At 44.7% G+C, this 13,785-nt stretch overlaps 1 protein-coding gene and 1 long non-coding RNA gene across 2 annotated transcripts in view; one reads left to right on the plus strand and one right to left on the minus strand.

The window, feature by feature from the left end:
• Window positions 1-7,050: 7,050 nt before the first annotated feature.
• LOC125335425 lies at window positions 7,051-12,533 on the minus strand. Its single transcript, XR_007207454.1, has 4 exons — window positions 12,127-12,533; window positions 9,809-9,986; window positions 9,064-9,250; window positions 7,051-7,192 (listed from the first exon to the last, which is right to left on the minus strand). It is a non-coding gene; the product is annotated as an uncharacterized LOC125335425 (long non-coding RNA).
• A 483-nt stretch (window positions 12,534-13,016) lies between these two features.
• The window catches only part of IFT81 (intraflagellar transport 81), a 37,152-nt gene continuing 36,383 nt past the window's right edge, over window positions 13,017-13,785 (plus strand). Inside the window, exon 1 of the mRNA XM_048322899.1 lies at window positions 13,017-13,287. Coding sequence (XP_048178856.1) covers window positions 13,144-13,287 — 144 coding nt within the window. The 5' untranslated portion in view covers window positions 13,017-13,143. The remainder of the gene's footprint in view (window positions 13,288-13,785) is intronic.

Raw genomic sequence — 13,785 nt, forward strand, 5'->3', positions numbered from 1 at the left:
AAAACACCTCTGAGATCATCGAGGCCAACCTGTGACCAAACACCACGTTGTCAACTAGACCCGGGCACCGAGTGCCACGCCAGTCTTAAACATCTCCAGGCTCGGTGACTCCAACGCCTCTCTGGGCAGCCCGTTGAAATATCTAATCACCCTTTCTGGGAAGAAATTCTTGCTAATTATTCCTAACGTCCAACCTAAACCTACCCTGGCACAGTCAGTTCAAGGAGCAGGCACTCTCACCTTCCCATCCACAATGACCAAATTGTTTATTTATCCTCTTTCAGAATTACTCTTCGCTATAAAAGCAGGGATCTGCCACCTAGTTCATGTACCCTCCACCTCCTGAGATACCCAACACAATCCTTATTGCAGAAACATCATCATAACCCTCATACGAGCAGGTAAATAATCAGGAAGACATGAACTGAATTGACAAAGTGGCAGTGGGAATTTCAGACAGTACAAAACTATTAAGACCCTTTAGGTCAGCTATATATTAGTAAAATGCTTTAATTTTTGCAAAAACAGTCAAAACAGAAAGGACCCAAAAAAGTGGGGAAAGGATAGGAATATGGGTGAATATTCAGTGTAATTTTCAAAAGGAGAATTGGTTCATATGATAGAACAGAAATGCATTAATGCCTATGGTAATATTTTCCCACTCTAGATATTAAGATGAGGCAATATGAATATGAACACAATTAATGCATTTTTTGGTTGGTGATATAAATACAATCAGCATAATCTGCCAGCAATATATCTTAAAATGTATGTAGGAAATGGAAATGGCAAACTGCTGGGTTAGCTCAGAAAGGACAAAGCTTCGTTGAAAGGAGTGCAGAACATACCTGTTACAATCCTTCTCACCTTGTTTCTACAAAAATAGAACGTGTCTAAATATAACAGAAATGGAGAACAGACAATGTGTTGGAGCACAGATTAATTTACCCTGAATTTGCTGCTCCTTGGCTGTACTCTGGCCTTACACATCATAGCACAAAGCTACTCACACAAGTTCAGGGGGAGGTGTAGGAGGCAAGGCCTGCTTGAAGCTAAGAGCAAACAGGAGGCCAAAGTCCCACATTACAATTCCAATGAGTATGAATGAAATGCCCAAAAATATTACACAAATATGGTAAAAGTACTTTTCATTGTAATTCCTTGGTTCAAGCTAAAAAGAACAATACAAAAAGAACCAGCTGGGCTTTTCAGAAAATGCTTGTTGTCACTGGAATTGTCTAAAATGAGCATGTTTGATCTGGTTTGACCATGAGGCCTCCAATGGTGAGTTATGAAACTTGTTCAGTGGCTTCTTTCTAGAGCCTCTTGATCCAGGGCTGCAGAAAGCTGACAAGGCTGGGGCAGAAAAATGCTCAGCACCACGTTTTTTTAGGTGATATATCTTTTGGGCTTCCTTCCTTCAGGGCCATGCTTTGAGGTGAGTCCTGGCTTTCTTCAAGGTGCGATCAGACAGCACCAGGTGCTGAAACCAGTTCAGGTTATGACACACTGCCCTTTTTTCCTTCAGCAAGAGCTGCTCATGGTGCTTCTGAGTTGGCTGGTGTTTGCCACAGCAGCACCACTTTTGGCAGTCTGGGGAACAAGCTCTTTGTCTAAGGGTTAGCCCAAGCTCATATTCTTCATTATGATGGTTCTCATTGGACTCACCAGTACACATTGGCTCAGATTCTTCATTTTCATGGTTCTCTTTGGACTCACTGGTACACATCAGCTCAGATTCTTCATTTTCATGGTTCTCATTGGACTAACTGGTGCAGCAGCTTGCCAGCAGCACAAAATTTCACAGGGTGGCTCTGCAACAATTCCCAGCATAAATCAAAGAAAACAGCATTTGCTGCTTCATCCAACCACAGAGAGAATTTTCAACAGGGATCCTCACCATTGGGTTCTGCACTTGACACAGCACAATGGGGATAATGATGATGGATCAGCAGATCTGGAGGAGGACTGTTTTTCTGTGTTGCCATCGCCCACCCCAGCAGAACCAAATCAACACCTCATGAGTTGTTTCAACACCAACGCACTCCCGCGGGCACGTGCCCACCAGAGGAAAGCAGCAATTTTTAGTTGACTCAAGAAAATACATCCTCTGGTCACAGAGTGCCCATGTTCTGACAGCTTTAAAATCATGTTATTCTAGACCAGCTCTTAACTCCTGAGCACACTTCAGCATTCTGGATATCAGCATTTTCCATTCTCTGATCAGTAGAGAGTGGCAAGAGTCATGGGAGCTTTAACTGACTTCCAGTGTCTCTCAAAAACTTGACTTTCCTCATGCACAACTCACATCACCTTATGGATCAATAAGCAGTCACAGAGCATGGAACAAAGAGATCCTTTAAGTGTGACAATGTAAAGCTGGCAGTGCAGACAAAAATCATTAAACTGAAAGACCTACTACACCATGGTACTAATATCCAAGCTCTGATAACAACACCCATATGCCTTCTGTCTCAGACATGCTGTCAGGACTCAAAGGGCTGTATTGTTCTTGACTGGTTTACTTGAGTGATCTCTAAGTCCTGTTCTCCTTCATTTAAATAAATAATTTGAATAGGAATTTGCTTAGCTGAAGGGTCAGTTCCAGGAGTGGCAGACATGCACAGATCCCTCTGTCATTGCTATTCAAAATTTGTTCTACAGTTGGTTGCCTGTTCAAGTACCAAAAGAGGAAACTGTTTAAGAGAATACGTCTGGTGTAAAACCCAGCAGCTCAGCCTTCTGCTTGCTACCATCTCCAGGTATTCAGAAGATAGAGACATATAAAGAAAAACTCATTTTCCCCCTTTCTCTTTGGGTTCAGTCCCTGTTGCTCTGCTTTGCCATCTTGATGCCTACAAACCGGTCCAGAGCAAGCTTTTAATTTATTCCATTTTCTCCTGCACATCCTACTGCAAGCTAAGTTTGGGAGACTCTGAGTGGTTTAATGAGAGCTCCTGAGATCATGCAAGTACTTGCTTCTCATTCACCATTATATGATTTGTATTCTCTGAAGGCCGTGAGTCACTCCATACATCACATTGTGATATGTTCTTCTATCTCCTTGCTTGCACAGACATGAAATGCCCTTTTTTTCTGTGTTGAATGGTTCCAGGGATATGTTTTATGGGCCAGCTTTTAGCCTGCAGGTCAGTCAGGTTTTATTTGAGAGTTTTCCTAACTCTTTCCAGGTTCAGAGGTTTTTCTAGCCCTCAGGGTAGAGATTAATTCCCATCTGCTCTTGGTGGTATAGAAGCCTTCTCTGTGGCAGCTTTGTGCTCAGAGCTGACCTGTTCAGAGTTGTCTTATCTCTGTCTAGAACCTGTGTTACATCTGCTCAGTTTGTAAACATATGAATTTTTTGGTTGGTAGCTTCCAGATTTATATGTCCCTTACTGGGATCTGGGAATTCAGATGAATTCTTTACTCTTTGGATATTACCGCCAGCAAAATTTTACCTGTGTAAACTAAATACTTTCACCTTATAATTTGAATCACACATCTGTTTGTGCTATAGTGATCTTATCCTAATATAAACCAGTATAGCTGACTAAGTAATTCTGTTGACCTGTGCATGGGAGAAATAGTTATGCTGGGAGGCTGTGTTCCCAAGCTTTCCTTATTTCCCTTGTTTTCTGAAGGACTAATAAGACAAAAAAATTATAGAAACTTTTTATTTTTCACTCAGGCAGATACAGTCCTGAATGCACAGCCTTTTTGAGTAAATAATGCCAATTTACACAATTTTTTCAGAGCACTACTACTTATTCTTCAGAAAGCATTGAGGAATGTTTGCACTTACATGGTGTAATTAAATTTCGGGAAGTGAATGTTGTGCTTATTGGCACAGTGAAATCTTCAGAACTCCTCAGAACTGCAGGCCAAAAAAGAAACATCAAATCAACTAACTTCTTTTGCTTAAATACATCAGTTAATGTTATGCCACTATATTATTACCTGGAAAGCTGTCAGTGGGAGGAATATGTTGCTAAGAATAACAGGGAGTTAGGTGGCTCAGGAGAGCAAGAAAGATATGGGTGGTTTTCTTAGTTTTGGGTATCAATTGTTCTCTCTTTATTGTACTTGTTTGTGTGGGCCAAGCCTAACCTGAGTCTCTAATTACAGCTGAAATATGAACTCAGGAGGCTTCTGATATAAATCTTGCTATAGAATAGTACTAAGAATTTACATCATTTGACAGCTGCTGATTTCTGCCCCATGAATTGGTGGTTTCACTGCTGGTCCCCACAGACACGTGGTCATTTACACCAGCGCTGCACAGCTACTAAAAGGGTAAGAATGAGCCATAAGCTTGATCAGGAGTATTTGAACTTCCACCAAGACAGCCATTCCAAGGGGGAAACCCAGTCCTCCAAGCAGTCATCCTTGTAAACGAGAGTGCTCCTAAGCAGGAAATATTTTTCCTATCATTGTATTTTGAGCAATGCTTCTGCACCAGAGATCTGTGATGACAAGCAGCACATTAGCTGCTGGATGATGTGCAGCTTCCATGAGGGACTTCTCGTGTCTTCTAAACCAAGTTAACGAATGAGACTTAATTGCAAACCAAATCAACCTTTGTGGGTGCTACCTGGGCATGAAAGTCACTGATTAGTTTCACTGTATAATAGGAAAGATATTCATTATGTGTGTTAATTTTTAAAGAACTAAAAATGAATGAACCTATAATGGGAAACTCTTGATCATTATCTACTGGGGAGCATCTGGAACCTGATCCAAAGCTCTTCTGAAAAACGTGTTATAAACACCAGTCCTTCACCCAGCTAATCCAACAACAGTGCCCTCCCTCAGGCAGAAATGAACAATGCAAAATAAGAGAACCTTCTTGCCAACATACAGTGGCTTTGTTCAGCTCCTGCCATAACTACCAGGAAGGAAAAGGAGGCCTCCTGTGTAGCTCATGAGATCTACCTTTCAAAGGAATCTGGTCAATAAAGACAATCATGGGTGTAACCAAAGCCCCACATTGCTACCTCAGTATCTCAACCACATGGCAGAGCTTCCTGGGCTCTGAGCTTGGTATTGTTCTGGTAGAAAATAAACACTCAGCTTTGCTTTTTAGTGATTCCTCCATTTTTTTTTCCCTTGCCAATGGAACTTGTGAAGGACTTTATACATCAGAGGTTTGGACCAAACCTCTCATTCATTATTTTTGGTGCCTGTAGTGACCGACTCCTGGCATGTTAGAGGAAGGTTAGGGAACAAGACAAATGTGTCAACTGTGCAATGTAATTGAAAGCAAAACTCCCTCTGTAACATCCCAGCAGGAACCTACACAGGGTGACATTTCAAAATGATTGGCAGTCGCTGAAACTTTATAACAAACCCTTACGATTTCATTAACTCAGGAAGCTCATGCATATCTTTCCCGGATGCTGTATGAACAATTACAGCCTTCCTGTTGTTGGACAAAGCCTTTTTCACATCATAACTCTGTCCACATGAGAAGGGAATGGAATTTGCTCTTAAGTGCTGAAAAACCTCAGCAGAAGGAGCTGTAGGAGGCATTGTGGGCTCTGGAGGGGACCTGGCAGTGGAAAAACTGCTCCATTTCTGCAGAACCCCCCAAATTAGGGAGAAGATGAGATATAAATGTAGAAACTTATATGAATATATACTTACAGGCTTGTAAATGAGCTAATGAAAGTGCTAATTGACCTAGTTTCTTATGCATATATTTCAAAGCTGGTTGAGAGGAGCTAAAATTCATTACAATTTCCTTTCTTAGAGTATCAGTTTCATAATTTCAGTTGAAATAAAATGTTTTATAATTTTTTTTTTCATCCTTTGGCCGCTACAGACTAGAAATAGAACATTTTTATCTTGGATATTGTACAGTCATGGGATTAACAACAAAAGATGGCTACGCAGCCTTTCCATCCTACTCTGGGTCACAGCAGCATTGTTCCATGGAGTCTTTTTCCTAGAGTTTTCTTATCTCACTCTTTGAGATTGCCAGCATTGAGGTTTTCATCATCTATGTAGGGAGGATGAAGAGATTGTTCTTTGGTCTGAGGAGAATCCCCAAACACCAGCCTGCAGCACAAAGCACACACAACCAATCTACCCATGGGGAAGTGGAAGGAACCTCATTGTGATAAATAAACCCACACAGAACTTCCACACCACAGAGCCTTGCAGAAGAAAACCCGACGTTAGGAAACTTTTTTATTTCAGTCCCTGATTAAAGCTCTCTTACGTTGATGCATTTTCCTTGACATTTGAATTAATGAGCCAAATGTCTCCAGTGAATTCGGGATGAGCCCGTGACACCTAAAGCTGTTTCTATGGCAGCTGCATGATGATACAAACTGGAGGCTATGACTTCACTGCAGAATCATACAGCAGGGCAGGTTGGTAGAAGTCAATTATTCAGGTATTATAATGAGTGTTAACAGTATGGCTGTGAAGGAAATAGCTGATTTACATACATGAGATCTATAAGTGCCTAGGCAGAGGGATTATCTTAAAATTTCATTACATTGTCCATGTATCTTTCTTTCAACATAAAAAAAATGTAGAGATGTCTTTCACTTAGGGAGGTTTTCTGTGGATTCCACAGGACCCCCCCGACCTCACAGGTTTTTAACAGTTGCATTATAATTCACACATCGTCCTGTTTGAATTCTTGTAAAGAAACAAGCTCTTACTCAAGGCTTTTTGGCTACTTAGAGACAGTTTCAAGCTGTCCTCCTCAAATGTAAGATAGGGAGCTTGACATTTCAGATTGTTGCAGCTTTCTATAGGAGGAAGCAGCAGAAGGAACTACCCAAACCATGGTCCTGCCACACCTCATCAACCCTTATTTAGCCCTTTGCTTGGGTCAACAGTGCTTGTCATTGTTTGGGCTGAGGGTGAAGTAATTTCCTTCACAATTTTATATGAAGTTTCATATCTGGGTCTGGTGATAGATTGAGAGATCAAGTGTTTCAGCTAGAAGTTTAATTCAACAACGTGAGCAAATTAAATGAGGATGTAAAAGTGGGCAGAAAATCTGAATTCTGAATATTGAACTGACATTACCTGAAGACTTGCCTGCATTGGTACAGTGTATTCTGCTCTATGCCAGATCTTGTTTCTTTTGTGAGCCACTTCCTTCACATTGGTACTTACTGAGCTGTTAACTTCATCCTCTCCTGACAGAGTCTGTGAGCAATGGCTATACAACTGTCTGGACAAAACAGAAGGCACAAAAAAGCCCATAAGAATGTGTCAGCTTCTTTGTATCATTCTTGAACAAAATGCACTCCAAGGTAAAAATCAGATGGACATTTGCAAGTAATTGAGAGAATTTTTGAGTGAGACACATCAGCTGGACCAAATTCTGCCTTGGTTTCACTTTCACAACTTTTGGCTTTGTCAGAAGTGAATCGATGTACACAAGGAGAGAATTTCTATTTTCCCATCCTAAATGATATAGACTACATGAGGTGACATCCTGACCCTTCAGATGCCATTTGGGAAACAGCAATTTTCTGCAACAGGCCTTGATGTCATCCAAAAACTTTCCCCCATGCTGCGTTGCTGTGGTCCTAGACTTGACTTTTTCTGTCACAAATGGTAGTGTCCTGTCCATGTTGTTTTTCTTTAAAAGAGCTTAAAATACATAGGCTTTAACTTTTCAGAGTGACTATTTTTGTCCCTCATGCTGACTGCTTCAAAAACCTTGGCCTAACATTTTCACTTTCTCGTGAATTGAATGTGTTAAGGAGGAAGGACACCGCTGTTTTAAAGCTGACAGGAATGTCACCCAGCTCATCTAACTCATAAAAGCACTGTCAAGTTTGAAAAACTATTGTATGTTCAGAAGATACTTGCTACATTACATAAAAGTGATATAAAAGCTTTGCTTTGAAAAACAAGCCACAAGCACTTGCACCCATTCAGGTTAACAACAGACTTTTCTGGATGAGGATAAAATAGGATCTGAAGAACTGAAATACAAAGCAACTGATCAATGTTCCTTTATTTATATCCTCTATTTTGACAGCATTTCAGCCTTTTCCTTCTGGAGAACAGTGCTTTGGGATAACGATGTTGTTGGAAAGTGGCAGTGGGAACCCAGCTCTGAGCAGCAGAAGGTGGGCATAGAACCTTAGTAAGGGAACTTGGATTTCCTGCAGACTTGATTCTTGGGGCGATTGGGATCAGTGTGCGCAATGTCCTGGCCTGCTGCCCTCCCAGGAGAATGAAACCAGCTCCATGAACCTTGGCAGTCTTTGTTCAGCACACACTTATCAATGAGAACAGCCCTTGCTTGGCAGCACAGAGCAAAATTTGCCCTTTAGAGGCAATCAATTATGGCATATTCCTAAAACATCTTATTGTTCTTGGAATCTGCTGCAAGGGGTGACTCGCCATTTCATCTGACCTTGAACAGGAGACTCTACAGAGCAGGCTTTAATCTCAGAAACGCTGGTGTAAACCTGAGACTAATCAGTGGAGTTATTTTGGATTTTTCAGGCAAGAAAAAAACCAGACAGCATGGCAAGAAACAAAACTGTGAGTGTTTTCTAGAGGAAGCTGAGTTAACTCTGTCCAACCAACCTCACCTTGTTAGATAACATCCTATGCCACACTCCCACCTCAGAGTTCCCACAACCACATCCACCTTCCAAGGTGGTCTAACACCAGATCAATGGTCTTGTTTGCTGCCATGGCACCATCTCTCCTCAGTACTACCAGACTTTGCCAGTCTGAATAATGCTGGGACAACTGAGGCTAAATGGATGGAAGCCAGCATCAGGCCAACCTCCTTTCTGGGCCTGACTCTCCACCCCCAACACTTCCCACCAGTGCAAAGAAGGTGTAATGCTCTTCTGGGCTGGGCAGACATACACAACACTCACTCCACAGGGCTGGCGATGCCATGGAAGGTGCAGGGCAGTGGTAAAGCAGACTCTGGGGTCATCAATAGCCACAGAGATCTCCAGCTTCTTATCTCACATTGCATGGGATGCCATGGTCTTAGATTGGTCTTGCATCAAAAAGGAGTGGTGAAGTCACTAGTCCTCTCAGCAGAGCAAATACCTTGGCACATACCTTGGCTGTGCCTCTCCTGCTGCACAGAGCCACACAAAGCTGCAGCTGTTTTCCAAGCCAACAGTGTGCATCTGGTCCAGGGGGCAGGGAGAGGTGTGAGGCCACCACTGACACTGTACACACAGAAGGTGGGGCTTGAAAGATGCAGAGCTCTCAAAGTCGGACCTGTAAATCCCAGGCTCAGAGTCTGAAAGACACACATTTGGATCAGAATCCATTAGACCCAGACTTAAAGGACCAGAGCCCTCTCTCTTGGAACAGAAGACTCACATAAAGCACAAAATATACAAACCCTTCAACACAGATCTAACGTTTTTCTTCCAATCCTTTAGTACTTTAAATCACAACTGTACACATGACAAAACATTCAGAACCAGACAGACTTCTTGGCTGTCAGTATTGTCTTAAATGCCTCAGCTCACAGGAACAGGCCACATTCTGCATAAACAGGCTTAATTTTTGAAGATGTCTGTGATTGCTCCTTAGGCTTTAGCTCACCACAGTACAGCTCCAAGTGGGAGCCAGAAACAGGCTTGGGATGCATTTAGGTACTAGAATAGCCACAAAGAAATTAACTTTTAATAGAATACAGTCAGACCTATGTGTACATACAGCACAATATTTATAATAACAGAACCAAACAAACAGGAGGGGTCAGATTGCTTGAGCAAAGCAGAACTATTGTCTTCTCTTCCTAAATGCTCTTGTTTTCACACTAACATCTTCCCTCTGTTTGGGATCTGACCTCAGCAGCCCGGCCGGACTGTTCATCCTCTTGCTCGTGATGTTCCCATATAAGGTGATCTCTCTTTGCCAGGGGAGCAGGATTCTCATTTGCTCAGGTTTCGTCCCACTCGGATTTGCTTCGCTCTCTGGTCGAGCTCTCTCACAACTTTTGCTCGGCAGCATCTGCACAGCAGTGGCTGTAAAGGGAGGAGAAAGTCAGGAGGGAGGAGAAATTCAGGAGGGAGCAGTGAAGCTGTGCCTGCAGATCCAGAGAGCTCTGGATTGTTTATTTCTGTTCTCTTTCTTCCACAAGTTACCTCTGCAGGATGTCTTTGCAATAAGCAGCTTCCACAAGCCTTTCCCAAGCTAAATAAAAGACAAATTCTATCCAGAGAACTGGATGGAACTGTAGGGCTGAACTCTTACAACAACTCTCATGTCAAACTTTCCTTCAAATTCTGTATCACTCTCCATGCAAACTGATTTGGGAATGTGGAAAAAGTCCCCAGAATTACACAACAAATATACTGGAACACTGGCCCTCAGTTCTGTAAGACTTGACTCAGATACCACAGCACCCTAACTAAGATAACTTAAGACAAGTTAAGCATAAACAAACCTCAGCTGCTTCCTGTAATTTACCCAAGGCTGCACTAGATCTCATAATCTCTTTCATGTCTATGAAGATTCTCTTGTGATAAAGAGGTCAAGGCACTGAGCTAAGCCTTGATTTTTTTCTTTGGGCAGTAATTTTGAGTATTCAGACACCGCTGCAGACTGTAAACACCAAGCAGCAGGGGGGCAGCCTGGGTGCTGCATGTATGAAGAGCACAAAACTGATGGAAGGAAGGATCATGATAACATAAAACTTTGAGGATGACACAGGATCTCTCACACTTTCCCCAGGTTGGAAAGTCCCACAAAACTGGGCTCCAATGTACGATTTTGCTCCTGCCTTCAATCACTTGAGCTTTCAAACAGGTCAACAAGTTCAGTCAGTCCAGTTCTAACAATGTCTGGTCATGGAGGTCTCCTTTCCAAGAGTCAGAACAATCAGACTTCATGGATTTCAATCTCACCATCTTTTTCTTCTTATCCTGGCATTTTCTAAAGTTTTCATTCTTCCTCTTCTTTATCTTTAATGTTACAGAGAAATGAGAAGAGGTGAACAGTCCTTTCCTTCTTGGAAGGTGTGAGGACTGGAATAGTCTCATGTAAAGGAAAATCTTAGAACAGCAGCCTTGCACTGTACCCAGCACAGATCCCTCTCCATCCTCACCGCAATTGCCCTCCCCTCAGCACGGAGGAAGGAAGGATATGTATCAGTATTTACAGAAACAGTGTTTCTCTTGGATTAAGTGATGGGGAACTCACAGGCACCTCCATCAGAAATAAAATTCTCATCTGCGGTCAGTGTTCTACATGCTCAAAATACTCATCAGAAAAAACTGTAACTGATACCAGGAAAGCATGACAAGGGAAAGCAGATCTCTTCTGGGAACTTGTAGGTAAATACGACTCCTAAAGGTCAGTATATGGACTGAAAGCACAAAGGAAACATGATCTGGTTTTAAAGTTCAAATCCAGGAGTCAGGAGACTTGGATTATGTTCCTGGCTCTACCACAGCTTTCATGCCCAACCTCAAGGCACCCGCCCATCCCCTTTGTCACTTCATTTAACCAGTTAAAAGCTCGGACACCAATCAGTGTCACTTCTCAGCCTTCCTGTGAAGACCAATAAATTTTATGAAATTATTTTATGAAGCGTTTTCTGTTTCTCAGAAGGAAAAGAGGAGATAATCTAAGATAGTCGCAGTGCTTAGAATTGCAAAGTATTACATTTATGGCTGCTACTTACTGAGTCAAATTCTGCAGTGATTTACAACCTGTGCATTTCAATTGGCACCAATTTAACATGACTCACTGCATATTTTAATCCATCATCTGGGGACTCACATGGGATTCTAAGACTATCCAAGAACCTAATTGAAATAGCATAGAAATCCAACTATTTCAGGCCTAAGCATGGCTTTTGAAGGATCTGTGAGAACAAACTTGCAGACTGAGAGATTTCATGAGCAAGTTTGAGTTTAATTTGTAGTCTGGTTCGGATTGTTTGGTGTTTTTAAAGCTGCTGTCCTTATTTCAGATTTATGCACTACATATTTACTGCTACTTTGAGGCACGCTGACAACTGATGTTCAGCCTCGAGGACATAAATTTGCCATTTGCCCCAGATGAAGCCTGGGCCCAGGACTGGCTGTTCCTGTTCCACACAGATCCTCTGTGCACCTTTCCATTTCAAAGGAATTAAGTAACCGTTCACCTGACACGTACATCAGCCACACTTGACATCCCTTTGTGCTGTCAAAGGCTGCCAGAAATCTTAATTGGGTAACTGCAGCAATCTGTTTGTACATCTCCTACACATGCGACAACAACCTCCCTCAGAAGGAGCCGCAGAGCCAAGTTTATCCTCCAGAGGCTGAATCTCGGACCTATTTCTGCCGCTCCTCGCACTTGTGCTGTGAAGGAGCCCCACCAGAGACTTGCCCTGCGCCGTGTCCGCCCCAACACCTCGCCAGCGGCCTCAGCCGCAATTCCCGGGCTGTTCGCGGCGGGGACGGGACGGGACGGGACGGGACGGGACGGGACGGGACGGGACTGCGTTTTCCAGCGGCCCGCCGGGCGCAGCGGGAAGGACTGCCCCGGGTATGCTGTGGGGACACCGGGAGGGCTCCCGGTGCGGCGGGCTCCACGCTGTCGCAGTCGGTCGCGAGGGCAGCGATCCACGATCCGCCGGCCCCGGTGCCGGCGCCGGTGCCGGTCGCGGTCCCTCACAGTTGGGCCGCGCCCCCTCATGACCAAGCCCCGCCCCCTCGTAATTAGGCCCCGCCCCGTCTCCGGTGACCACGCCCCCTCACCGGCCGGCCCCGGCTCGGTTGGCGCCGCTCAGCCGTAGCGCCGGTAGTGACGTCACCGCCATGTCCTGGCAACCGTCCCCGCGGTAACGGCGCGCGGGAGGCTCCGGTCGAGGCCTCCCCGCTGCCGGCCCGGCCGCCCCGCCCGGCCTGCCCCGCTGCCTGCCCCGCTGCCTGCCCCCCGGCCTGCCCCGCTGCCTGCCCCGCTGCCTGCCCCCGGCCTGCCCCGCTGCCTGCCCCCCGGCCTGCCCCGCTGCCTGCCCCCCGGCCTGCCCCCGGCCTGCCCCGCTGCCTGCCCCCGGCCTGCCCCGCTGCCTGCCCCGCCGGGGCCCGGCCTGTCCCGCTGCCGGCGCCGAGGGGGCGGCCGGACCCGGTCACCGCCCCCCCGGCATCTGCTCTGTCTTCTCTGCAGAGGTTTTCCCGGGACACGGTTATGGGTGACCAAATCCAGTTCATTGTTGAGAAGCTCAATCAGGAGCCCTTCAGGAAGAACTACAATTTGATCTCCTTTGACTCCCTGGAGTCGCTGCAGCTGCTGCAGCTGCTCAGTGATGTTCTGGGGGAGATTGACCCGAAGGTAAGGAGGGCACTCAGAGGTGCTCAGACCTCCTGAGGTGGCTTGACACTGGAATTTGCTTTTATTTAGGTCTGGCTCAGTATAATCCCGCGGCGTGTTTGTTTCACCAAAACAGCTTGTATGAATCTTCCAGGAAATAAATGTGCCTGGCAAGGATCCTTCCTGCCTATGCATCTGAGTGCTCTTGGCAAACCCGCAATTGTTTCTTGGGACAGGGAGGCAGCATACTTGTCCCCCAGAGGCTGATGACTATATTTTTCCTGTGAAATTAAGGATACAGATCTTGGTTCATACTGACAATTGTGTTAAGTCAAAGTCAGGCTGTGTCTTGCACACAGCCAGGGCAGGAACTGAGCAAGAACTGAACCTCACGACTGTGCTGTTGCAATGGAGATTAAATCCCTCTCCTTGGAGGCTGCCAAAAGTGTGTGAGAGACCAGAAGGGACCATTCATACACCTGGGGTGTGGATATCTGTGCCTTGGAGTGCCAGGATATC

Source organism: Corvus hawaiiensis, chromosome 18 (assembly GCF_020740725.1).
Source record: "Corvus hawaiiensis isolate bCorHaw1 chromosome 18, bCorHaw1.pri.cur, whole genome shotgun sequence".
NCBI classification, from domain to species: Eukaryota; Metazoa; Chordata; class Aves; order Passeriformes; family Corvidae; genus Corvus; species Corvus hawaiiensis.